Raw genomic sequence first — 27,011 nt, forward strand, 5'->3', positions numbered from 1 at the left:
GGTAGAGAATTCCAAAGGTTCACCACCCTCTGAGTGAAGAAATTCCTCCTCATCTCAGTCCTAAATGGCCGACCCCTTATCCTGAGACTGTGCCCCCTGGTTCTAGACTCTCCAGCCAGGGGGGAAACGTCCTCCCTGCATCTACCCTGTCAATCCCCCTCAGAATCTTGTATGTTTCAATGAGATCACCTCTCATTCTTCTAAACTCCAGAGAGTATCGGCCCATTCTACACAATCTCTCCTCATAGGACAGCCCTCTCACCCCAGGAATCAATCTAGTGAGCCTCAGTTGCACCGCTGCTAAGGCAAGTATATCCTTCCTCAGATAAGGAGACCGGAACTGTGCCCAGTACTCCAGGTGTGGTCTCACCAAGGCCCTGTACAATTGGAGCAAGACTTCCTCACTCTTATACTCCAGCCCCCTTGCAATAAAGGCCAACATGCCATTTGCCTTCCTTATTGCTTGCTGTACCTGCATGCTAACTCTCTGTGATTCCTGCACGAGGACACCCAAATCTCTCTGAACACCAACATTTAATAGCTTCTCACCATTTAAAAAATATTCTGTTTTTCTATTCTTCCTACCACAGTGAATAACCTCACATTTCCCCACATTATACTCCATCTGCCACCTTACTGCCCACTCACTTAACTTATTTCTATCCCTTTGCAGGCTCTTTGTGTTCTCCTCACAGCTTACTGTCCCACCTAGCTTTGTATCGTCAGCAAACTTGGCTACATTACACTCGGTCCTTTCATCGAAGTCATTAATATAGATTGTGAATAACTGAGGCCCCAGCACTGATCTTTGCAGCACCCCACTAGTTACATCCAACCAACCGGAAAATGACCCATTTATCCCTACTCTCTGTTTTCTGTCAGTTAACCAATCCTCTATCCATGCTGATATATTACCCCCATCCCATGAGACCTTATCTTGCATAGTAACCTTTCATATGGCTGTTAAAAAAGCATATGGGCTCCTTGACTTTACAAATAGAGGCAGAGAGTACAAAAGCAAAGAAGTTATGCTAAACCTTTATAAATCACTGGTTAGGCTTCAGCTGGAGTATTGTGCTCAATTCTGGGCACCGCACTTTAGGAAGGATGTCAAGGCCTTGGAGAGGGTGCGGAGGAGATTTACCGGAATGGTGCCAGGGATGAGGGACTTCAGTGACGTGGAGAGACTGGAGAAGCTGGGGTTGTTCTCCTTGGAGCAGAGAAGATTAAGGGGAGATTTAGTGTTCAAAATCATGAGGGGTTTTGATGGAGTAAATAAGGAGAAGCTGTTTCCAGTGGCAGGAGGGTCGGTAACCAGAGGACACAGATTGAAGATAATCGGCAAAAGAACCAGAGGGGAGATGAGGAGAATGTTTTTACGCAGCGAGTTGTTGTGATCTGGAATGCGCTGCCTGAAAGGGCGGTGGGAGCAGATTCAATAGTAACTTTCAAAAGGGGAATTGGGAAAGAGCAGGGGGGAGTGGGACTAATTGGAGAGCTCTTTCAAAGAGCCGGCACAGACACGATGGGCCGAATGGCCTCCTTCTGTGCTGTAAGGTTCTGTGACTTCTATGAGAAGGGGAATAGGATAGATGGGGAACAAGAGAAAGAAGGCAAAATATGAGAGCTAAGTGAATTGGGGTGTAAGGAACAGGAGAAATGGGTAGTTGAGAAAGGGGAAATGAGAGCGAGGGAATAGGAGCGAGATAATGGAAGAGGGACAATGCTAGAGAGGAAGACATGATAGAAGAGAGGAACAGGAGAGAGGTAAGAGATAAAGAACAGTAGAGAGATAACAGAAGAGAAACAATGCAAGAGGGGGAGACAGAAAAGAAGAGACAATAGGAAAGAGAACAAGAGAGAAATAGAGAACGGGGCAGCGAATATGAGCGAGGCAAAGAATAGGGCAGGGAGAATGAGAGATGGAGCAAGAGCGAGGGTACCTTGGAGATATCCCGGAGGTTGAAGAGATAGTGAATCTTAGTTGGTGTCGGTAGGAATCTCTGAATAATTGCATTGTAAAGCTCGATGGTGGCTTCTGTAATGATATTGCCGATTGGTTTCATCTGCTCCTCGAAATCCTGCAACTTCTGGTTTATCAGTGTACTGAAAATACGCTTGATCTGGGATGCCTGCACCGAGAGAAAATGTTCATATGTCAATCTACCCAAAATATTCATAGGACAATCTACCCAAGAACTTGAAGAAACAGTGCAAGTCAACAAGAAAATCAGGATAGAGGTACATCTGTAAACACACATGTATGAATACAAACTGTTAAATAGGGAATCATTAAGAATGCAATATATGATTACTTAGATAGAGAGGGACATATTAGGGACACCCAACGTGGCTTCAAAGCAAAGGAAGTCCTGTCTTACTAATTTGATTGGATTTTTTGAAGAAATCACCAAGATAGTGGATGAGGGAAGCCCGGTAGACGATATTGGCCCAGAAATTCGGGTCGGAGGCTTCCCGCGGGTGCAAGCCCCCGACCTGCACTTACCTAGCGCGCCAGCCGTTGAGCTGTGGGCCCGCGTGGGATTCCGATCCTGGGCCTCCTCCAACTGCCGGCGCGCAGTGCTTGTGTATCCCAGGGGCGCAGTTAGTTCATAGCGTCCCCTGGGATCACGTGGGCCATGGAGAGCCAATGGGAGCAGAGAATCTGTATTCATAGATTTGACAGGAAGAGCTGTCAAATCTATGAATACAATTCAGCCCCAAAACATCACTAAAACTTCAAATATTTTTTTTTTAAATCACATTTTTAAAATAACTATAAATTACATAAAATAACTCTTTTAAACAATAATTTAAATTTTTGAAAAAATTAATTAAATTTTCTAACGGGGCTAAAAATAAACTTACCTTTCTTTAAAGTATTTAAAAATAATAAACCTGTGGAAAAAATGTTTTAATTTTACTTAATTCACCACTTACCTTGTTAAAAGCAGGCCTTGTGACTGCTTTTTACAAGCGTAGCTCCTGGAGACTTACCCTCCTAGAGAAACCTGCAAAAAAAACGGAAGTTCCAGGCGTACGCGCTGCCTCTCCGGCGCACGCGTTCGACCTGTGAACCCCTTCCTTTAAGGGAACGGAAGTGCCGGTTTCCCGCGCATGCACGAAACCGGCACTTTCGTTGGGCCTACGCTTGAGTACCCAGCGCGTACTCACCCATGGGGACCCGAATTTCTGGCCCATTTGTCTACCTAGACTTCCAAAAGCTTTTGATAAGGCACCACATAAGATGCTTCTCTATAAGTTCAAAGCCTCGTTTGTATTGTGTAACTGTCCTCCACTCACTGCATTCTGCTGGAAAAATGATCCTGCTTTTATCGGGAGACGTTGCTGCAGTTTCGGTCATGAGTTCTGTTTGCTGTAGTTCATAGAGACTCTTTTTAAATAGACTCTGTAGACTGTTTGCTGTAGTGTCTTGTTTAAATAGACACTGTAGACTGTTTGCTGTAGTGTGTTCATTGCCTAATGGCAATCTACTGCGCTGGACTGAGAACTGGCTGGAAGCCCATAGGCAGAAAATGGTTGAGGATGGATTTGGATCTGCTTGGAGACCGGTCACCAGTGGTGGCCCGCAGAGATTGGTGTTGGGACTGTTGCAGTTTTTATTAATGATCTAGATGTAGGTATTGGGGGTGACGTAATAAAACTCACTACGCACTTGGTTTGAGTATAAAGCAAGGCTTTAATCAACTTGTTTCAGAACATGGAGGTCTAGTTGTACTTCACTAGTTCCTTGTCTTACAAAATGTCCCTGTACAAGCTGGGCCCACGCCCGAGTATTTATACTCCTTGGACGGCGCCACCAGCTGGCCGTCCAGCGTTATTTCATGAGTAGTTTCTTTATGAAGATGACAGGGGGAATGATCTCCAAGTTTGCAGATGATACCAAGAGATGTGCGAGAGTCAGGACTGCAGACGATGCTCGACTACTACAGGCAGATCTAGATGCACTGGCGGCGGGGGGGGGCGGTTTAGCTCGTGACCAGCAAACGATGTTTAATTTAGAAAAGTGCAGTATTCTGCATGTGGGCAGGGCGGACGCTCAACATATATACACCCTTCAGGGAAAAGGACTAAAGCCAGTGGAGAAAGAGCGATCTCGGCGTTCTAGCACATAGATCGGTAAAGTTTCATGACCAATGCCATGAAGTGATAGCTGGAGCGACTAAGGTGCTCGTGTGTATTTACAGGGCACTGTAAGACAAGGCAGACTATTCTGTTTGTGTGCAAGACCTTGGTTCAGCTTCAGCTAGAATACTGCGCACAATTTTATCTCCTCACAGGGTGGGCGATATTCAAGCTTTGGAAAGGGTGCAGTGAAGGGCCACTAGATTCATTTCCAGTTTGAAGCATCTTAGTTGCCTAGATAGGCTCAAAAGGCTGGGACACTACATTTCAGAGAAGCGCAGACTTATGGGCAATGTTGCCCCTGATTTTTTTTTGGGGGTGCGCGGCCCCTTTAAGGAGTTTCACAACCCATTCACAGTTTGGCGCATGCGCAAAATCTAACGGTAGAAAAGCCGGTCGCGGGCTGCGCAGCTTCGAGGTAACATTGCTTGGTGGGGGGGTGGGGGGGGGTGGATCTGATCGAGGTTTAGAAGGTGCATGAAGGGAATAGATTGGGCTTGTATAGACGGTTAGCTTCAACTAAATAGGTTACGGAGGGTCACAATCTCAAGTTATGTAAGGTTAGATGTCAGGAGGTGGTTCTTTTCCCAGAGAATCGTGGCCCTCTGGGACAGGATGCCGAGTCGCGGAGTTCCTTCAAGCGAGGGCCGGACCTGTTTCTGGCTGGGGCGGAGATCACCTCGTACAGGAAGGAGGGTGCCGTGTGACATTAATCAGGGCCGGAGTGAGCTCCTGGACTAGTTTCGATCACCTAAAGGGGGGGAGGTCAGAGAGGAATTTCACGGATTTTCTTCCCTAATTGGCCTGGGAATTTTCTCTGGTTTTTCGCCTCTCCCGGGAGATCACATGGTTTCGGGTGGCGTGTATATGTTGTGATGCAGAAGGTATCACAGTTGCATGGGACAGGCTGGATGGACCAGAGGGTCTTTTCCTGTCCGTCATTGTTCGTATGTTTAAGGTCTTTGTACTGACTGCAATTTAATTGCATTTTAAACCTTAATTCTTTTTCCTTCTTGTTAAATCAGAGAGAAAATAATGAGATTGCAATGACATTACCCCCTCCCCGACGAACAATTACCTACCGCAGGAAAGGTCATGTTGATCAGATTAAACCGGCTTTGAAGGCGGGGCGAGATGATGGTTCGGCCTCCTCCGGGAGGGCCCATCGCACCCATTAGAAACATGTCCTGTGGGATAAACGTTAGCACCGTGTAAAAATGCCATTTGTTATACAACGATTGACAATACCTGCCATTTCTATAGCGTTTTATCATGTTGAAATGTTTTGGGGGCGCTTTGGGCAATTAGCTGCACAGAGTGATCCCGCTATCCCCAGCCAGAATGGAGATGATTGGGTAATTCCCCTTGTCAATCAGGCTTGGGGACCGCACCACAGCAGGTGACTGGGATTGATTTTACGCGCATCGTTTGTATTGTGTAACTATCCTCCGCTCACTGCATTCTGTTGGAAAAATTATCCTGCTTTTATCGGGAGACGTTGCTGCAGTTTCGGTCATGAGTTCTGTTTGCTGTAGTTCATAAAGACTCTTTTTAAATAGACTCTAGACTATTTGCTGTAGTGTGTTGTTTAAATAGACTCTGTAGGCTGTTTGTTGTAGTGTTGTTTAAATAGACTCTGTAGACTGTTTGTTGTAGTGTCCTGTTTAAATAGACTCTGTAGACTGTTTGCTGTAGTGTGTTGTTTAAATAGACTCTGTAGACTGTTTGCTGTAGTGTCTTGTTTAAATAGACTCTGTAGACTGTTTGCTGTAGTGCGCTGTTTAAATAGACTCTGTTTGCTGTAAGTTCCGCTGTGCCTCCAATGCATTGCCTGATATGGTGCCATGCAGTGCCCGACACGGTGCCATGCAGTGCCCGACACGGTGTCACACAGCGCCCGACATGGTGTTGTCAATAGACACCCTGCTTTTGAAGTGCAGTGACTGTTAAATCAGCAAATGCAGCAGCCTATTTGGTGTTAGAAACATCCCATCAACAGGCAATAAGGTGAATCAACAGTTAACTGGGTTTAGGTATATTGGTCAAACAATGCCACAGGATCTTCGACAGGCACAGGCGGATGGGACATTGATTGAATGTCTTGTTTAAAGGGCAGCGCCTCCAACAATGCAGTGCCCTCCTCAGAACTGGACTGGGGTGGACTGCTAGCCAGGTGAGGGCTCGAACCCACAGCCTTCAAGCCCAGGGAAGGGAGTGCTGCTGGGCCAAGCTGACAAGATATCGTGCTGCAATCACGCCAGAGACTTGAGCACAAAATCTAGGCCGACACTCCCAGTGCAGTACTGAGGGAGCGCTGCACTGTCAGAGGGTCAGTACTGAGGGAGAGCCGCACTGTCGAAGGGTCAGTACTGAGGGAGCGCTGCACTGTCGGAGGGGGCAGTACTGAGGGAATGCTGCACTCTCGGAGGGGCAGTACTGAGGGAGTGCCGCACTGTCGAAGGGTCAGTACTGAGGGAGCGCTGCACTGTCGGAGGGTCAGTACTGAGGGAGAGCTGCACTGTCGAAGGGTCAGTACTGAGGGAGCGCTGCACCGTCGGAGGGTCAGTACTGAGGGAGAGCTGCACTGTCGAAGGGTCAGTACTGAGGGAGAGCTGCACTGTCGAAGGGTCAGTACTGAGGGAGCGCCGCGCTGTTAGAGGGGGCAGTACTGAGGGAATGCTGCACTCTCGGAGGGCCAGTACTGAGGGAGTGCTGCACTGTCGGAGGGGCAGTACTGAGGGAGTGCTGCACTGTCGGAGGGGCAGTACTGAGGGAGCATCGCGCTGTCGGAGGGGCAGTACTGAGGGAGCGCCGCACTGTCGGAGGGGCAGTACTGAGGGAGCGCCGCAGTGTCGGAGGGGCAGTACTGAGGGAGCGCCGCAGTGTCGGAGGGGCAGTACTGAGGGAGCGCCGCAGTGTCGGAGGGGCAGTACTGAGGGAGCGCCGCACTGTCGGAGGGGCAGTACTGAGGGAGCACCGCACTGTCGGAGGTGCCGTCCTTCAGACGAGACGTTAAAACAAGGCTCCATCTGTCCTCTCAGGTGGACGTAAAAGATCCCAGGGCCACTATTTCGAAGAGCAGGCGGGTTCTTCCCAGTGCCCTGGGGCCAATATTTATCCCTCAACCAATATCACTAAAATACAGATGCTCTGGTCATTAGCATTGATGTTTGTGGGAGCTTGCTGTGCGCAAATTGGCTGCCGTGTTTGCTACATTACAACAGTGACTACACTTCAAAAAGTACTTCATTGGCTGTAAAGTGCTTTGGGACAGTCCTGAGGTGGTGAAAGGCGCTGGAGAAATACAAGTCTTTGTTAAAAGCCGAAGTGCCTTTACCTTTATGTGTTTCACAGTCTGTTTGAGAGACGATCATACCAAAAGCCGTAATCTATCCAGAGGCGGATGAGTTCCAGCGGGGGCTGGGAGCCAAACGTATCTTTGGCCGGCATGTTCAGGTCGTCCATGAAGGTGGCGAGCTTTTTGCTGGCAATTGGAACAAAAACTCCTTTTGTTCTCTTTTCCACGCGACTCTCGATAATATCCTGGACATTTTTTAGACGTGGTCTGTGGGTAAGGAAGGGAGGGGGTCAGAAACCAGTCAGTCTTCTAAACTAAGATTTTGTTCATCAACTTTGAGTTTGTCAAGGGAAGGGAAAACTTTCCCCACTTCAATCACCTGCCATCAGTATCGAGCACTCCAGCTACATGCAGACGTGACTGGGCAGGGAGAGGCCAGCTGCTCCCTCGAGCCTGCCCCCACACTCCATGATGGCCGGACACTTCCTACCACACATCCGCTCTCCTCTCACCCCCCTCTCATCCCCAACCCCCTGCTCCCCCAGCCCCCCGCTCTCGCCCCCAGCCCCTGCTCTCCCCCCACCCCCCACACCTCCTCCCCAACACCCCTCGCTCCCCTAACCCCCCCGCTCCCCCCACCACCACTCTCCCCCCACGCTCTCCCCCACGACCGCTCCTCCCCCCACCCCCTCTCTCCCCCACGCCCCGCTCTCTCCCCCACCCCCGCTCTCCCCCCACCTCCACCCCTTGCTCTCCCCACAACCGCTCTCCCCAACACTCGCTCTCCCCCAGCCCACCGCACTCCCCACGACCCTCACGTCCGCTCATCCCCCAGCCACCTCGTTCACCCCCAGCCCCCGCTCCCCCGCTCTCCCCACGACGCATCCGCTCTCACCCCCACCCCCGCTCTCCCCAGCACGCGTTCTCCCCCAGCCGCCGCACTCCCCCACAACAGCTCCTCCCCCCAGCCCTCGTTGTCCCCCAGCCCCCGCTCTCCTCCACCCCCAGCACTCCCCCACAACCGCTCTCCCCCCAGCACTCGTTCTCCCCCAGCCCCGCACTCCCCACAACAGCTCTCCCCCAGCCCTCGTTGTGCCCCAGTCCCCCGCTCCCCCCCACCCCCGCTCTCACCCCCAGCACTCGTTCTCCTCCCCAGCCTCCCGCACTCCCCACAACAGCTCTCCCCCAGCCCTCGTTGTCCCCCAGCCCCCGCTCTCCTCCACCCCCGCACTCCCCACAACCGCTCACCCCCACGCCCCGCACTCCCCACAACCGCTCTCCCCCCAGCACTCGTTCTCCCCACGCCCGCTCTCTCCCCCAGCAACTATCGTTCTCTCCCCACGCCCCGCTCTCCCCACAACCGCTCTCCCCCAGCACTCGTTCTCCCCCAGCCCCCGCACTCCCCACAACAGCTCTCACCCAGCCCTCGTTGTCCCCCAGTCCCCGCTCCCCCCCCACCCCCGCTCTCCCCCAGCACTCGTTCTCCCCCAGCCCCAGCACTCCCCCACAACAGCTCTCCCCCAGCACTCGTTCTCCCCCCAGCCCCCGCTCTCCCACAACCGCTCTCCCCCAGCACTCGTTCTCCCCCACGCCCCGCTCTCCCCACAACCGCTCTCCCCCAGCACTCGTTCTCCCCCCAGCCCCCGCACTCCCACAACAGCTCTCCCCCAGCCCTCGTTGTCCCCCAGTCCCCGCTCCCCCCACCCCCGCTCTCCCCCAGCACTCGTTCTCACCCCCAGCCCCAGCACTCCCCACAACAGCTCTCCCCCAGCCCTCGTTGTCCCCCCAGTCCCCGCTCCCCCCACCCCCGCTCTCCCCCAGCACGCGTTCTCCCCCAGCCCCAGCACTCCCCCACAACAGCTCTCCCCCAGCCCTCGTTGTCCCCCAGCCCCCGCTCTCCTCCACCCCCGCTCTCCCCACAACCGCTCTCCCCCAGCACTCGTTCTCCCCCAGCCCCCGCTTCCCCACAACGCTCTCCCCCAGCACTTCGTTCTCCCCAGCCCCCGCACTCCCCACGACCGCTCTCGCCCAGCACTCGTTCTCCCCCCAGCCCCCGCTCTCCCCACAACCGCTCTCCCCCAGCACTCGTTCTCCCCCACCCCCGCTCTCCCCCACGCCCCGCTCTCCCCCACGCCCCGCTCCTCCCCCACGCCCCGCTCTCCCCACAACCCGCTCTCCCCCAGCACTCGTTCTCTCCCCCAGCCCCCCGCACTCCCCCCACCCCCGCTCTCTCCCCCACCCCCGCTCTCCCCCACGCCCCGCTCCTTCCCCACAACCGCTCTCTCCCCCAGCACTCATTCTCCCCAGCCCCCGCACTCCCCCACAACCGCTCTCCCCCAGCACTCGTTCTCCCCCAGCCCCCGCACTCCCCACAACCGCTCTCCCCCAGCACTCGTTCTCCCCCAGCCCCCGCACTCCCCACGACCGCTCTCCCCCAGCCCTCGTTCTCCCCCAGCCCCCGCTCTCCCCCGCCCCCGCTCTCCCCCACCCCCGTTCTCACCCACGCCCCGCTCTCCCCACAACCGCTCTCTCCCCAGCACTCGTTCTCCCCCAGCCCCCGCACTCCCCACGACCGCTCTCCCCCAGCCCTCGTTCTCCCCCAGCCCCTGCTCTCCCCACGACCGTTCTCCCCCAGCTCTCGATCTCCCCCCACCATGTCATCTCCTGAACAATGTGTCTCAAACTGGAAAATTACTGCCAAGGAAAAAGGGGCGAATTTACCCCCCCACCCCCCGCCGCCCCGCCCCAATGGGCCGGATTGGACCCCAGGTGGCGGAGGTGAAATATTCTGAAATGGAAAAGTTTGGAGACAATGTTGTGTAAAATGACACTGGGCCAACATGACTAGAATCATAGAATGGCACAGCATAGAAGGAGGCCTTTCGGCCCGTCGGGTCTGCACCGGCTCTTTCACAGGTCAATCCAGTCAGTCCCACCACATCGGGACCTGGCCCAATTGGGATCTTTTGCCTTGAATATCTCTTAATGTCTTTTAACCTCTCCTGTCTTCTATCCGATCACAGACCTTCCCTTTTGTTCTTTCCTCCCCTCCCCCCCTTTCCCAGCCCCTACACTCGCTTAAAAATCTGTTCCATTTCCTGCTTTTTTCCAGTTCTGATGAAGGGTCATCGACCTGAAACGTTAACTCTGTTTCTCTCTCCACGGATGCTGCCCGACCTGCTGAGTGTCTCCAGCATTTTCTGTTTTTATTTGGGATCTTTCTGTGATCAATGTAACTCAGTGCCATACCAACACGGTGCTGTTAGCTACTGACCCAACAACAGGTAAGAACTGAAATAACACGTGTGCAGTAATCGGGTTGTGGAAAAAATACTTCAGCCCACCAGCAGTCTGTAGCCACTGATAAAGAGTGCTCCTTTACTATCAGGAATAGGGTTAGGGTTAGTCCTACCTGGGCAGACATGTTCACTGTCAGCACTGACCACTTAAACGGGTCAAGGGTCTGAAGTGCGTTCTGAGCAACGGAAGTCTTCCCCGTCCCAACTGGCCCCACAAGCAGCACGGGGAACTGGTTGGATACCAAGCTGGTAACCAGGAAGTTGTAGCGCACAGTATCCACTGTGGGTACGATGATTTTGTAGAAAGGCATGCTGTGGGACAGAAGCAAATGCGTTATTGTGCAAGACAGCTCGTTAATGAGCGCTTTCAATTCAAATTTATTGAGCACAATATCACTGCACAATTTCACGATACAAGTAGGGATGCAGAATGGTGCAGAGACTTGAGCACAAAATCCAGGCTGACACTCCCAGTGCAGCACTGAGGGAGCGCCGCACTGTCAGAGGGGCAGTACTGAGGGAGCGCCGCACTGTCGGGGAGGCAGTACTGAGGGAGCGCCGCACTGTCGGAGGGGCAGTACTGAGGGAGCGCTGCACTGTTGGAGGGGCAGTGGTGAGGGAGTGCTGCACTGTCGGAGGGGCAGTACTGAGAGAGTGCCGCACTGTCGGAGGGGCAGTACTGAGGTAGCGCCGCACTGTCGGAGGGGCAGTACTGAGGGAGCGCCGCACTGTCGGAGGGGCAGTACTGAGGGAGTGCCGCACTGTCGGAGGGGCAGTACTGAGGGAGCGCCGCACTGTCGGAGGGGCAGTACTGAGGGAGCACCGCACTGTCGGAGAGGCAGTACTGGGGGAGCGCCGCACTGTCGGAGGGGCAGTACTGGGGGAGCGCTGCACTGTCGGAGGGGCAGTACTGGGGGAGCGCTGCACTGTCGGAGGGGCAGTACTGAGGGAGCGGCCCACTGTCGGAGGGGCAGTACTGAGGGAGCGCCGCACTGTGGGAGGGGCAGTACTGAGGGAGCGCCGCACTGTCGGCGGGTCAGTGCTGAGGGAGCGCTGCACCGTCGGAGGGGCAGCACTGAGGGAGTGCCGCACTGTCGGAGGGGCAGTACCGAGGGAGCGCCGCACTGTCGGCGGGGCAGTACTGAGGGAGCGCCGCACTGTCGGAGGGGCAGTGCTGAGGGAGCGCCGCACTGTCGGAGGGGCAGTGCTGAGGGAGCGCCGCACTGTCGGAGGGGCAGTGCTGAGGGAGCGCCGCACTGTCGGAGGGGCAGTACTGAGAGAGCGCCGCACTGTCGGAGGGGCAGTACTGAGGGAGCGCCGCACTGTCGGAGGGGCAGTACTGAGGGAGCGCCGCACTGTCGGAGGGGCAGTACTGAGGGAGCGCCGCACTGTCGGAGGGGCAGTACTGAGGGAGCGCCGCACTGTCGGAGGTGCCGCCTTTCAGATGAGACGTTAATCTGAATGAGACGTCTGCCCTCTCGGGTGGATGTAAAAGATGCCACGGCCACTATTTCGAAGAAGAGCAAGTGAGTTCTCCCCGGTGTCCTGGGCCCAATATTTATCACCAACCAACATCACTGAAAAACACAGATGATCCGGCCATTGTTACAACGCTGTTTGTGGGAACTTAAAGTGCACGTTTCTCAATTTGGCCCAATAACCGACACCTCGCTGCTGTTTGTGGGATCTTGCTGTGCACCAAACGTCTGCTGGAATGGTTTACACAGCAACAGTGTGATAACTTCAAAGTAATTGACTGTGTGTGAAGCGTTTATCGATGTGATGAGGCGCTATATAAATGCGGGCCCCTTGTCTCTCCCGAGCCAGTGGCTGCAAAGCCGCGCGCTATCCCCCAACAGCCTGAAACGATTGCCTTACTTGGAGGGATAGCGCCAAGATTTCATCAACTTTTCCTTGAAGGAGGTCCAGACCTTGGTTTTCGGATCAACGTAATACTCATAGACAGTTTCCTGTGCAAAAGAACAGGGCGTGAGTGGGAAAATTCAAAGTGCAGCAACTTACCTGACTGACAGGGACATCGGAGCACGCGGATCAATCCCGATCGCCATCCGAGCCTGGAGTTTGAAAGCTCCCACACTAGAAACGCTCACTCAAGTTGCTCCATCTGCCAGCCGAGTGGGCCAGTGTCTCCCTGAGCAGTCTGTTCCACCCATTCCCCAGTGTGCAGCTGGTTGAACCTGAATTGTTCAACTCGCGTCTCTGAATCCCGGGCCTAAAACAAAAGTATCCACCGGGAACACCTCCGTTCAGTCCGTAAGGGTGACCCTGAGCTTCCGGTCGCCTGTCACTTTAATTCTCCGCTTCACTCCCATTCTGATCTCTCTGTCCTCGGCCTATTACATTGTTCCAATGAAGCTCAGCGTAAGCTCGAGGAACAGCACCTCATCTTTCGATTAGGCACTTTACAGCCTTCCGGACTCCACATCGAGTTCAACAATTTCAGATGATAATCCCTGACATGAATCAGTCATTCATGAAAGAAAGATTTATGAAATAATACTGAGCGGCCTGCGGGTGGCGCTGTCCAGGGAGAGTATAAATACTCGGGCAGGGCATTCTTAACAGGAACTAGTGAAGGACACAACTAGACCTCCATGTTGTAAAACAGTTGATTAAAGCTTTGTTTAACGCTTAGACCAAGTGCCTAGTAGTTTTCTTATGTCAATCCCTGCCCCCATTTTTCATGCTGTATGATTTTGCCATTCCCATTTGCAACATTTTATCTTTCCTGCCTCGCACATGAGCACAGTATAATTCTTTCAATTCCTTCCGCCCCTCCGAAACCCCCCGGCTCCCGCCCCGCTGTCTCTGCACCTGCTTAATATCTGTTACATCTCCAGCTTTTTCCAGTTCTGACAAAGGGTTTCGACCTGAAACGTTAACTCTGTTTTTCTCTCCACGGATGCTGCCTGGCCTGCTGAGTATTTCCAGCGTTTACTGTTGTTATTGTAAAATTAAAGCTGGTCTTTTTTTTTAATAAACGTCTTTGTTTCGCGGCGTTGGGGGAGCAGTTACTTTGTGAATAATCAGCCCTACGATTATTCGATTGCCACGTGCGCTGCGCCACGCCACGGGCAGGTGAGTCTGTCGCAGTCACGGTCCTGCACTTTACCCGTGGCCAGCTTCCGAAACAGCACAGGTGAAGCCCTTCGCCAGAGCTGTCCCCAGCAGCTGAAGGTTCGGCGATGGAACTAGGCCGCAAGGACCAAAGAAGGTGGATCCCTGATCTGTGCGGACTTATAGTCACCTGGACTAGTAGAGCTGGACCGCTGCCACTGGAGTTAAGCATTTCCTGAAAAGTGAATCTTTTACAGAATCATGGATTTTGACTGAGGAGTTGGGTAGGAGGCGGGACTACAACTTTCGGGGTTGTAGTCCCGCCTCCATCGAGTTGCGGCCAACCCACACGATTTTCACTTGATTGACTTGTTGACCCCGCCCTGTGGGCTCAGCAGGCCAATTAAGGGCCACCCGGCAACAGGTGACGTCACAGATTGACATTTCATCTGTCAAGAGCTTTTGACAGATGAAATATCAGCGTTTCACTGCTGTTTGAAGCTGTCAAACACTGACAATCTGTACTCCAGGTTAATTCCTTCCTCTCAGGATGATTTAGAGATCTCCTCGGAACAGAAAGCTGAATGCTGCAGATTTTGACAGCTGGTGGCCATTCTGCTTTCTGTGCCGGTGAGATGAGGGACTCCCGAGACCTGAAGGAAGGAAGGCTGTAAAGGTAAGTAAAGGTAAGTAAAACTTCTTTAAACACTTTACACACACCAAACACACTTACCTCTGCACTCATGCACCCATCACTCACCTGAACACCGGACATCTCGACCCCTCCAAGCCCTTCAGCCCGACGGCCCGCCTCGCTAACTTGGCGTGGTTTGGAGCCGTCGGGAATCCCACACTTCAGGAATAAAAATAGGGATTGGGCTAAAAACTGCCTGTTTACCTGTTAACAGGCAGTTAATTGGCACTAATCCCCTTCCCGCCTCGGGGAGGTGGCTCCCAGCGCGGGGCGGGTACCCGCCTCCTTTGAAACTGGCGTGGAGGCGGGTTGGGGGCGGGATGGGTTCGTGCCCCCCGATTTCGAGATTTTAACCCCTCACACGCCTCCGATCCTGGCTCCACAGCCCAATGAAAATCCTGCCCATAGAACCTTACAGCACAGAAGGAGGCTATTCGGCCCATCGTGCCTGTGCCGGCATTTTGAAAGAGCTCTCCCATTAGTCCCACTCACCCCCTGCCCTTTCCCCAAATTTCTCCTTTTCAAGTGTAAATCCAATTCCCTTCTGACTCCGACTCCACCCCTTGCCTCAGCCTCAGGAAACCCTCATCCGGGCCTTTGTTACCTCCAGACTCGACTATTCCAACGCTCTCCTAGGCCGGGCTCCCACATTCCACCCTCCGTATACCTGCCCGTAGAGGAGTAATTTGAAGAGAACGTTACCCTTGGCGTTTAGCATTCCACACCCCGGGAAAAGTCTCACCTTGCTGGGGAAGCTGCCGTCCATCTCCCGCAGGAAGTTGTCCATCTTTTTCCTCCCGTCTTCATCCACGGCTGCGCACACGGACCAGATCAAACTGAATATGAAGACCATCGAAATCATGTGCATGTAGTTATCGGGGTCGGCCGGGTTCACCTGAAAGAGACGCCGCTGAAACTGAGCGCGTGGCTCCGCTGGGACACCCTCATCCATGCTTTTCTTACCTCGGGACCCGACTATTCCAACACTCACCCGGCCGGCCTCCCATCTCCCACCCTCCGTAAACCTGAGCTCCTCCAAAATTCTGCTGCCCCGTGTCCTGACTCGCAAAGAGTCCGGTTCACCCATCACCCCACCGAACCTCTCGATTAGATTCCAGCCTGTAACTCACTCCCGGGTATCTGTTATTCTGTATATAAACCCACCCGAACCCCCCGATTAGATTCCAGCCTGTAACTCACTCCCGGGTATCTGTTATTCTATATATAAACCCCCGAACCTCTCGATTAGATTCCAGCCTGTAACTCACTCCCGGGTATCCGTTATTCTATATAGAAACCCCCCGAACCCCTCGATTAGACTCCAGCCTGTAACTCACTCCCGGGTATCTGTTACTCTATATATAAACCCCCCGAACCTCTCGATTAGATTCCAGCCTGTAACTCACTCCCGGGTATCTGTTATTCTATATATAAACCCCCCGAACCCCCCGATTAGATTCCAGCCTGTAACTCACTCCCGGGTATCTGTTATTCTGTATATAAACCCCCCGAACCCCTCGATTAGATTCCAGCCTGTAACTCACTCCCGGGTATCTGTTATTCTGTATATAAACCCCCCGAACCCCTCGATTAGATTCCAGCCTGTAACACACTCCCGGGTATCTGTTATTCTATATATAAACCCCCCGAACCCCTCGATTAGATTCCAGCCTGTAACTCACTCCCGGGTATCTGTTATTCTATATTCAAACCCCCCGAACCCCTCGATTAGATTCCAGCCTGTAACTCACTCCCGGGTATCTGTTATTTTCTATATATAAACCCCCGAACCCCTTGATTAGATTCCAGCCTGTAACTCACTCCCGGGTATCTGTTATTCTATATATAAACTCCCCGAACCCCTCGATTAGATTCCAGCCTGTAACTCACTCCCGGGTATCTGTTATTTTCTATATATAAACCCCCGAACCCCTCGATTAGATTCCAGCCTGTAACTCACTCCCGGGTATCTGTTATTCTATATATAAACCCCCGAACCCTTCGATTAGATTCCAGCCTGTAACTCACTCCCGGGTATCTGTTATTCTATAAATAAACCCCCCGAACCCCTCGATTAGATTCCAGCATGTAACTCACTCCCGGGTATCTGTTATTCTATATATAAACTCCCCGAACCCCCCGATTAGATTCCAGCCTGTAACTCACTCCTGGGTATCTGGTATTCTATATATAAACCCCCCCGAACCCCCCGATTAGATTCCAGCCTGTAACTCACTCCCGGGTATCTGTTAGTCTGTATATAAACCCCCCCGAACCCCCCGATTAGATTCCAGCCTGTAACTCACTCCCAGGTATCTGTTATTCTATATATAAACCCCCCCCCCGAGACCCTCGATTAGATTCCAGCCTGAAACTCACTCCTGGGTATCTGTTCTTCTGTATATAAACCCCTCGGAACCCCTCGATTAGATTCCAGCCTGTAACTCACTCCCGGGTATCTGTTATTCTATATATAAACCCCCCCGGAACCCCTCGATTAGATTCCAGTCTGTAACCCGCTCCCGGGTATCTGTTATTCTATATATAAACCTCCGAACCCCTCGATTAGATTCCAGCCTGTAACTCACTCCCGGGTATCTGTTATTCTATATATAACCCCCTCGAATCCCTCGATTAGATTCCAGCCTGTAACTCACTCCCGGGTATCTGTTATTCTATATATAAACCCCCCGAACCCCTCGATCAGATTCCAGCCTGTAACTCACTCTCGGGTATCTGTTATTCTACATATAAACCCCCCCGAACCCCCCAATTAGATTCCAGCCTGTAACTCACTCCCGGGTATCTGTTATTCTATATATAAACCCCCCCCGAACCCCCCGATTAGATTCCAGCCTGTAACTCACTCCCGGGTATCTGTTATTCTATATATAAACCCACCTGAACCCCCCGATTAGATTCCAGCCTGTAACTCACTCCCGGGTATCTGTTATTCTATATATAAACCCCCCGAACCCCCCGATTAGATTCCAGCCTGTAACTCACTCCCGCGTATCTGTTATTCTATATATAAATCCCCCGAACCCCTCGATTAGATTCCCGCCTGTAACTAACTCCCGGGTATCTGTTATTCTATATATAAACCCCCCGAACCCCCCGATTAGATTCCAGCCTGTAACTCACTCCCGGGTATCTGTTATTCTATATATAAACCCCCCGAACCCCCCGATTAGATTCCAGCCTGTAACTCACTCCTGGGTATCTGATATTCTATATATAAACCCCCCTGAACCCCCCGATTAGATTCCAGCCTGTAACTCACTCCCGGGTATCTGTTACTCTGTATATAAACCCCCCCCGAACCCCCCGATTAGATTCCAGCCTGTAACTCACTCCCGGGTATCTGTTATTCTATATATAAACCCCCCCGAACCCCCCGATTAGATTCCAGCCTGTAACTCACTCCCGGGTATCTGTTATTCTATATATAAACCCCCCGAACCCCTCGATTAGATTCCAGCCTGTAACTCACTCCCGGGTATCTGTTATTCTAAATATAACACCCCGAACCCCTCGATTAGATTCCAGCCTGTAGCTCACTCCCGGGTATCTGTTATTCTATATATAAACCCCCCGAGACCCTCGATTAGATTCCAGCCTGTAACTCACTCCCGGGTATCTGTTATTCTAAATATAACACCCCGAACCCCCCGATTAGATTGCAGCCTGTAACTCACTCCCGGGTATCTGTTATTCTATATATAAACCCCCCCAAACCCCTCGATTAGATTCCAGCCTGTAACTCACTCCCGGGTATCTGTTATTCTATATATAAACCCCCCGAACCCCTCGATTAGATTCCAGCCTGTAACTCACTCCCGGGTATCTGTTATTCTATATATAAACCCCCCGAACCCCTCGATTAGATTCCAGCCTGTAACTCACTCCCGGGTATCTGTTATTCTACATATAAACCCCCCCGAACCCCTCGATTAGATTCCAGCCTGTAACTCACTCCCGGGTATCTGTTATTCTATATATAAACCCCCGAACCCCTCGATTAGATTCCAGCCTGTAACTCACTCCCGGGTATCTGTTATTCTATAGAAAAACCCCCCGAACCCCCAGATTAGATTCCAGCCTGTAACTCACTCCCGGGTATCTGTTATTCTATATATAAACCCCCCCGAACCTCCCGATTAGATTCCAGCCTGTAACTCACTCCCGGGTATCTGTTATTCTATATATAACCCCCCCCGAACCCCTCGATTAGATTCCAGCCTGTAACTCACTACCGGGTATCTGTTATTCTATATATAAACTCCCCGAACCCCCCGATTAGATTCCAGCCTGTAACTCACTCCCGGGTATCTGTTATTCTATATATAAACCCCCGAACCCCTCGATTAGATTCCAGCCTGTAACTCACTCCCGGGTATCTGTTATTCTATATATAAACCCCCGAACCCCTCGATTAGATTCCAGCCTGTAACTCACTCCCGGGTATCTGTTATTCTATATATAAACCCCCCGAAACCCTCGATTAGATTCCAGCCTGTAACTCACTCCCGGGTATCTGTTATGTTATATATAAACCCCCCGAACCCCTCGATTAGATTCCAGCCTGTAACTCACTCCCGGGTATCTGTTGTTCTATATATAAACCCCGGAACCTCTCGATTAGATTCCAGCCTGTAACTCACTCCCGGGTATCTGTTATTCTATATATAAACCCCCCGAACCCCTCGATTAGGTTCCAGCCTGTAACTCACTCCCGGGTATCTGTTATTCTATATATAAACCCCCCCGAACCCCTCGATTAGATTCCAGCCTGTAACTCACTCCCGGGTAGCTGTTATTCTATATATAAACCCCCCGAACCCCTCGATTAGATTCCAGCATGTAACTCACTCCCGGGTATCTGTTATTCTATTTTAAACCCCCCGAACTCCACGATTAGATTCCAGCCTGTAACTCACTCCCGGGTATCTGTTATTCGATATATAAACCCCCGAACCCCTCGATTAGATTCCAGCCATTAACTCACTCCCGGGTATCTGTTATTCTATATATAAACCCCCGAACCCCTCAATTAGATTCCAGCCTGTAACTCACTCCCGGGTATCTGTTATTCTATATATAAACCCCCGAACCCTTCGATTAGATTCCAGCCTGTAACTCATTCCCAGGTATCTGTTATGTTATATATAAACCCCCCGAACCCCTCCATTAGATTCCAGCATGTAACTCACTCCCGGGTATCTGTTATTCTATATATAAACTCCCCGAACCCCCCGATTAGATTCCAGCCTGTAACTCACTCCTGGGTATCTGGTATTCTATATATAAACACCCCCGAACCCCCCGATTAGATTCCAGCCTGTAACTCACTCCCGGGTATCTGTTAGTCTGTATATAAACCGCCCCCGAACCCCCCGATTAGATTCCAGCCTGTAACTCACTCCCAGGTATCTGTTATTCTATATATAAACCCCCCGAGACTCTCGATTAGATTCCAGCCTGTAACTCACTCCTGGGTATCTGTTATTCTGTATATAAACCCCTCGGAACCCCTCGATTAGATTCCAGCCTGCAACTCACTCCCGGGTATCTGTTATTCTATATATAAACCCCCCCGAACCCCCCGATTAGATTCCAGCCTGTAACTCACTCCCGGGTATCTGTTGTTCTATATATAAACCCCCCGAACCCCTCGATCAGATTCCAGCCTATAACTCACTCTCGGGTATCTGTTATTCTATATATAAACCCCCCCGAACCCCCCCGATTAGATTCCAGCCTGTAACTCACTCCCGGGTATCTGTTATTCTATATATAAACCCCCCCCGAACCCCCCTGATTAGATTCCAGCCTGTAACTTACTCCCGGGTATCTGTTATTCTATATATAAACCCCCCGAACCCCCCGATTAGATTCCAGCCTGTAGCTCACTCCCGGGTATCTGTTATTCTATATATAAACCCCCCCCAAGACCCTCGATTAGATTCCAGCCTGTAACTCACTCCTGGGTATCTGTTATTCTGTATATAAACCCCTTGGAACCCCTCGATTAGATTCCAGCCTGTAACTCACTCCCGGATATCTGTTATTCTATATCTAAACCTCCGAACCCCTCGATTAGATTCCAGTCTGTAACTCACTCCCGGGTATCTGTTATTCTATATATAAACCCCCCGAACCCCTCGACTAGATTCCAGCCTGTAACTCACCCCCGGGTATCTGGTATTCTATATATAACCCCCCCGAACCCCTCGATTAGATTCCAGCCTGTAACTCACTCCCGGGTATCTGTTATTCTATATATAACCCCCCCGAACCCCTCGATTAGATTCCAGCCTGTAACTCACTCCCGGGTATCTGTTATTCTATATATAAACCCCCCCAAACCCCCCGATTAGATTCCAGCCTGTAACTCACTCCCGGGTATCTGTTGTTCTATATATAAACCCCCCCGAACCCCTCGATTAGATTCTAGCCTGTAACTCACTCTTGGGTATCTGTTATTTCTATATATAAACCCCCCGAACCCCTCGATTAGATTCCAGCCTGTAACTCACTCCCGGGTATCTGTTATTCTATATATAAACCCCCCGAGCCCCTCGATTAGATTCCAGCCTGTAACTCACTCCCGGGTATCTGTTATTCTATATATAAACCCCCCCAAACCCCCCGATTAGATTCCAGCCTGTAACTCACTCCCGGGTATCTGTTGTTCTATATATAAACCCCCCCGAACCCCTCGATTAGATTCCAGACTGTAACTCACTCCCGGGTATCTGTTATTCTATATATAAACCCCCCGAACCCCTCGATTAGATTCCAGCCTGTAACTCACTCCCGGGTATCTGTTATTCTTTCTATAAACCCCCCGAACCCCTCGATTAGATTCCAGCCTGTAACTCACTCCCGGGTATCTGTTATGCTATATATAAACCCCCCGAACCCCTCGATTAGATTCCAGCCTGTAACACACTCCCGGGTATCTGTTATTCTATATATAAACCCCCCGAACCCCTCGATTAGATTCCAGACTGTAACTCACTCCCGGGTATCTGTTATTCTATATATAAACCCCCTGAACCCCTCGATTAGATTCCAGCCTGTAACTCACTCCCGGGTATCTGTTATTCTTTCTATAAACCCCCCGAACCCCTCGATTAGATTCCAGCCTGTAACTCACTCCCGGGTATCTGTTATTCTATATATAAACCCCCCGAGCCCCTCGATTAGATTCCAGCCTGTAACTCACTCCCGGGTATCTGTTATTCTATATATAAACCCCCGAACCCTTCGATTAGATTCCAGCCTGTAACTCATTCCCAGGTATCTGTTATGTTATATATAAACCCCCCGAACCCCTCCATTAGATTCCAGCATGTAACTCACTCCCGGGTATCTGTTATTCTATATATAAACTCCCCGAACCCCCCGATTAGATTCCAGCCTGTAACTCACTCCTGGGTATCTGGTATTCTATATATAAACACCCCCGAACCCCCCGATTAGATTCCAGCCTGTAACTCACTCCCGGGTATCTGTTAGTCTGTATATAAACCGCCCCCGAACCCCCCGATTAGATTCCAGCCTGTAACTCACTCCCAGGTATCTGTTATTCTATATATAAACCCCCCGAGACTCTCGATTAGATTCCAGCCTGTAACTCACTCCTGGGTATCTGTTATTCTGTATATAAACCCCTCGGAACCCCTCGATTAGATTCCAGCCTGCAACTCACTCCCGGGTATCTGTTATTCTATATATAAACCCCCCCGAACCCCCCGATTAGATTCCAGCCTGTAACTCACTCCCGGGTATCTGTTGTTCTATATATAAACCCCCCGAACCCCTCGATCAGATTCCAGCCTATAACTCACTCTCGGGTATCTGTTATTCTATATATAAACCCCCCCGAACCCCCCCGATTAGATTCCAGCCTGTAACTCACTCCCGGGTATCTGTTATTCTATATATAAACCCCCCCCGAACCCCCCTGATTAGATTCCAGCCTGTAACTTACTCCCGGGTATCTGTTATTCTATATATAAACCCCCCGAACCCCCCGATTCGATTCCAGCCTGTAACTCACTCCCGGGTATCTGTTATTCTATATATAAACTCCCCGAACCCCCCGATTAGATTCCAGCCTGTAACTCACTCCCGGGTATCTGTTATTCTATATATAAACCACCCGAACCCCTCGATTAGATTCCAGCCTGTAACTCACTCCCGGGTATCTGTTATTCTATATATAAACCCCCGAACCCCTCGATTAGATTCCAGCCTGTAACTCACTCCCGGGTATCTGTTATTCTATATATAAACCCCCCGAAACCCTCGATTAGATTCCAGCCTGTAACTCACTCCCGGGTATCTGTTATGTTATATATAAACCCCCCGAACCCCTCGATTAGATTCCAGCCTGTAACTCACTCCCGGGTATCTGTTATTCTATATATAATCCCCGGAACCTCTCGATTAGATTCCAGCCTGTAACTCACTCCCGGGTATCTGTTATTCTATATATAAACCCCCCGAACCCCTCGATTAGGTTCCAGCCTGTAACTCACTCCCGGGTATCTGTTATTCTATATATAAACCCCCCCGAACCCCTCGATTAGATTCCAGCCTGTAACTCACTCCCGGGTAGCTGTTATTCTATATATAAACCCCCCGAACCCCTCGATTAGATTCCAGCATGTAACTCACTCCCGGGTATCTGTTATTCTATTTTAAACCCCCCGAACTCCACGATTAGATTCCAGCCTGTAACTCACTCCCGGGTATCTGTTATTCGATATATAAACCCCCGAACCCCTCGATTAGATTCCAGCCATTAACTCACTCCCGGGTATCTGTTATTCTATATATAAACCCCCGAACCCCTCAATTAGATTCCAGCCTGTAACTCACTCCCGGGTATCTGTTATTCTATATATAAACCCCCGAACCCTTCGATTAGATTCCAGCCTGTAACTCATTCCCAGGTATCTGTTATGTTATATATAAACCCCCCGAACCCCTCCATTAGATTCCAGCATGTAACTCACTCCTGGGTATCTGGTATTCTATATATAAACACCCCCGAACCCCCCGATTAGATTCCAGCCTGTAACTCACTCCTGGGTATCTGGTATTCTATATATAAACACCCCCGAACCCCCCGATTAGATTCCAGCCTGTAACTCACTCCCGGGTATCTGTTAGTCTGTATATAAACCGCCCCCGAACCCCCCGATTAGATTCCAGCCTGTAACTCACTCCCAGGTATCTGTTATTCTATATATAAACCCCCCGAGACTCTCGATTAGATTCCAGCCTGTAACTCACTCCTGGGTATCTGTTATTCTGTATATAAACCCCTCGGAACCCCTCGATTAGATTCCAGCCTGCAACTCACTCCCGGGTATCTGTTATTCTATATATAAACCCCCCCGAACCCCCCGATTAGATTCCAGCCTGTAACTCACTCCCGGGTATCTGTTGTTCTATATATAAACCCCCCGAACCCCTCGATCAGATTCCAGCCTATAACTCACTCTCGGGTATCTGTTATTCTATATATAAACCCCCCCGAACCCCCCCGATTAGATTCCAGCCTGTAACTCACTCCCGGGTATCTGTTATTCTATATATAAACCCCCCCCGAACCCCCCTGATTAGATTCCAGCCTGTAACTTACTCCCGGGTATCTGTTATTCTATATATAAACCCCCCGAACCCCCCGATTAGATTCCAGCCTGTAGCTCACTCCCGGGTATCTGTTATTCTATATATAAACCCCCCCCAAGACCCTCGATTAGATTCCAGCCTGTAACTCACTCCTGGGTATCTGTTATTCTGTATATAAACCCCTTGGAACCCCTCGATTAGATTCCAGCCTGTAACTCACTCCCGGATATCTGTTATTCTATATCTAAACCTCCGAACCCCTCGATTAGATTCCAGTCTGTAACTCACTCCCGGGTATCTGTTATTCTATATATAAACCCCCCGAACCCCTCGACTAGATTCCAGCCTGTAACTCACCCCCGGGTATCTGGTATTCTATATATAACCCCCCCGAACCCCTCGATTAGATTCCAGCCTGTAACTCACTCCCGGGTATCTGTTATTCTATATATAACCCCCCCGAACCCCTCGATTAGATTCCAGCCTGTAACTCACTCCCGGGTATCTGTTATTCTATATATAAACCCCCCCAAACCCCCCGATTAGATTCCAGCCTGTAACTCACTCCCGGGTATCTGTTGTTCTATATATAAACCCCCCCGAACCCCTCGATTAGATTCTAGCCTGTAACTCACTCTTGGGTATCTGTTATTTCTATATATAAACCCCCCGAACCCCTCGATTAGATTCCAGCCTGTAACTCACTCCCGGGTATCTGTTATTCTATATATAAACCCCCCGAGCCCCTCGATTAGATTCCAGCCTGTAACTCACTCCCGGGTATCTGTTATTCTATATATAAACCCCCCCAAACCCCCCGATTAGATTCCAGCCTGTAACTCACTCCCGGGTATCTGTTGTTCTATATATAAACCCCCCCGAACCCCTCGATTAGATTCCAGACTGTAACTCACTCCCGGGTATCTGTTATTCTATATATAAACCCCCCGAACCCCTCGATTAGATTCCAGCCTGTAACTCACTCCCGGGTATCTGTTATTCTTTCTATAAACCCCCCGAACCCCTCGATTAGATTCCAGCCTGTAACTCACTCCCGGGTATCTGTTATTCTATATATAAACCCCCCGAACCCCTCGATTAGATTCCAGCCTGTAACACACTCCCGGGTATCTGTTATTCTATATATAAACCCCCCGAACCCCTCGATTAGATTCCAGACTGTAACTCACTCCCGGGTATCTGTTATTCTATATATAAACCCCCCGAACCCCTCGATTAGATTCCAGCCTGTAACTCACTCCCGGGTATCTGTTATTCTTTCTATAAACCCCCCGAACCCCTCGATTAGATTCCAGCCTGTAACTCACTCCCGGGTATCTGTTATTCTATATATAAACCCCCCGAGCCCCTCGATTAGATTCCAGCCTGTAACTCACTCCCGGGTATCTGTTATTCTATATATAAACCCCCGAACCCTTCGATTAGATTCCAGCCTGTAACTCATTCCCAGGTATCTGTTATGTTATATATAAACCCCCCGAACCCCTCCATTAGATTCCAGCATGTAACTCACTCCCGGGTATCTGTTATTCTATATATAAACTCCCCGAACCCCCCGATTAGATTCCAGCCTGTAACTCACTCCTGGGTATCTGGTATTCTATATATAAACACCCCCGAACCCCCCGATTAGATTCCAGCCTGTAACTCACTCCCGGGTATCTGTTAGTCTGTATATAAACCGCCCCCGAACCCCCCGATTAGATTCCAGCCTGTAACTCACTCCCAGGTATCTGTTATTCTATATATAAACCCCCCGAGACTCTCGATTAGATTCCAGCCTGTAACTCACTCCTGGGTATCTGTTATTCTGTATATAAACCCCTCGGAACCCCTCGATTAGATTCCAGCCTGCAACTCACTCCCGGGTATCTGTTATTCTATATATAAACCCCCCCGAACCCCCCGATTAGATTCCAGCCTGTAACTCACTCCCGGGTATCTGTTGTTCTATATATAAACCCCCCGAACCCCTCGATCAGATTCCAGCCTATAACTCACTCTCGGGTATCTGTTATTCTATATATAAACCCCCCCGAACCCCCCCGATTAGATTCCAGCCTGTAACTCACTCCCGGGTATCTGTTATTCTATATATAAACCCCCCCCGAACCCCCCTGATTAGATTCCAGCCTGTAACTTACTCCCGGGTATCTGTTATTCTATATATAAACCCCCCGAACCCCCCGATTAGATTCCAGCCTGTAGCTCACTCCCGGGTATCTGTTATTCTATATATAAACCCCCCCCAAGACCCTCGATTAGATTCCAGCCTGTAACTCACTCCTGGGTATCTGTTATTCTGTATATAAACCCCTTGGAACCCCTCGATTAGATTCCAGCCTGTAACTCACTCCCGGATATCTGTTATTCTATATCTAAACCTCCGAACCCCTCGATTAGATTCCAGTCTGTAACTCACTCCCGGGTATCTGTTATTCTATATATAAACCCCCCGAACCCCTCGACTAGATTCCAGCCTGTAACTCACCCCCGGGTATCTGGTATTCTATATATAACCCCCCCGAACCCCTCGATTAGATTCCAGCCTGTAACTCACTCCCGGGTATCTGTTATTCTATATATAACCCCCCCGAACCCCTCGATTAGATTCCAGCCTGTAACTCACTCCCGGGTATCTGTTATTCTATATATAAACCCCCCCAAACCCCCCGATTAGATTCCAGCCTGTAACTCACTCCCGGGTATCTGTTGTTCTATATATAAACCCCCCCGAACCCCTCGATTAGATTCTAGCCTGTAACTCACTCTTGGGTATCTGTTATTTCTATATATAAACCCCCCGAACCCCTCGATTAGATTC

At 50.7% G+C, this 27,011-nt stretch overlaps 2 protein-coding genes across 2 annotated transcripts in view; both read right to left on the reverse strand.

Moving 5' to 3' along the window:
* Positions 1-7,610, reverse strand: part of LOC147091125 (dynein axonemal heavy chain 2-like) — a 138,808-nt gene extending 131,198 nt beyond the window's left edge. The window contains exons 1-3 of the mRNA XM_085977590.1: positions 7,484-7,610; positions 5,229-5,333; positions 1,944-2,132 (exon numbers count right to left, since the gene is read on the reverse strand). Of these exons, the coding sequence (XP_085833716.1) occupies positions 1,944-2,132; positions 5,229-5,330 (291 nt within the window). The 5' untranslated portion in view covers positions 5,331-5,333; positions 7,484-7,610. The remainder of the gene's footprint in view (positions 1-1,943; positions 2,133-5,228; positions 5,334-7,483) is intronic.
* The window catches only part of LOC147091126 (dynein axonemal heavy chain 2-like), a 58,604-nt gene continuing 39,087 nt past the window's right edge, over positions 7,495-27,011 (reverse strand). The window contains exons 13-16 of the mRNA XM_085977167.1: positions 15,258-15,410; positions 12,622-12,713; positions 10,857-11,055; positions 7,495-7,689 (exon numbers count right to left, since the gene is read on the reverse strand). Coding sequence (XP_085833293.1) covers positions 7,495-7,689; positions 10,857-11,055; positions 12,622-12,713; positions 15,258-15,410 — 639 coding nt within the window. The remainder of the gene's footprint in view (positions 7,690-10,856; positions 11,056-12,621; positions 12,714-15,257; positions 15,411-27,011) is intronic.

Source organism: Somniosus microcephalus, unplaced genomic scaffold (assembly GCF_052327205.1).
Source record: "Somniosus microcephalus isolate GS21.2 unplaced genomic scaffold, FLI_Smic_1.0 unresolved_chr4, whole genome shotgun sequence".
Taxonomy (NCBI): domain Eukaryota; kingdom Metazoa; phylum Chordata; class Chondrichthyes; order Squaliformes; family Somniosidae; genus Somniosus; species Somniosus microcephalus.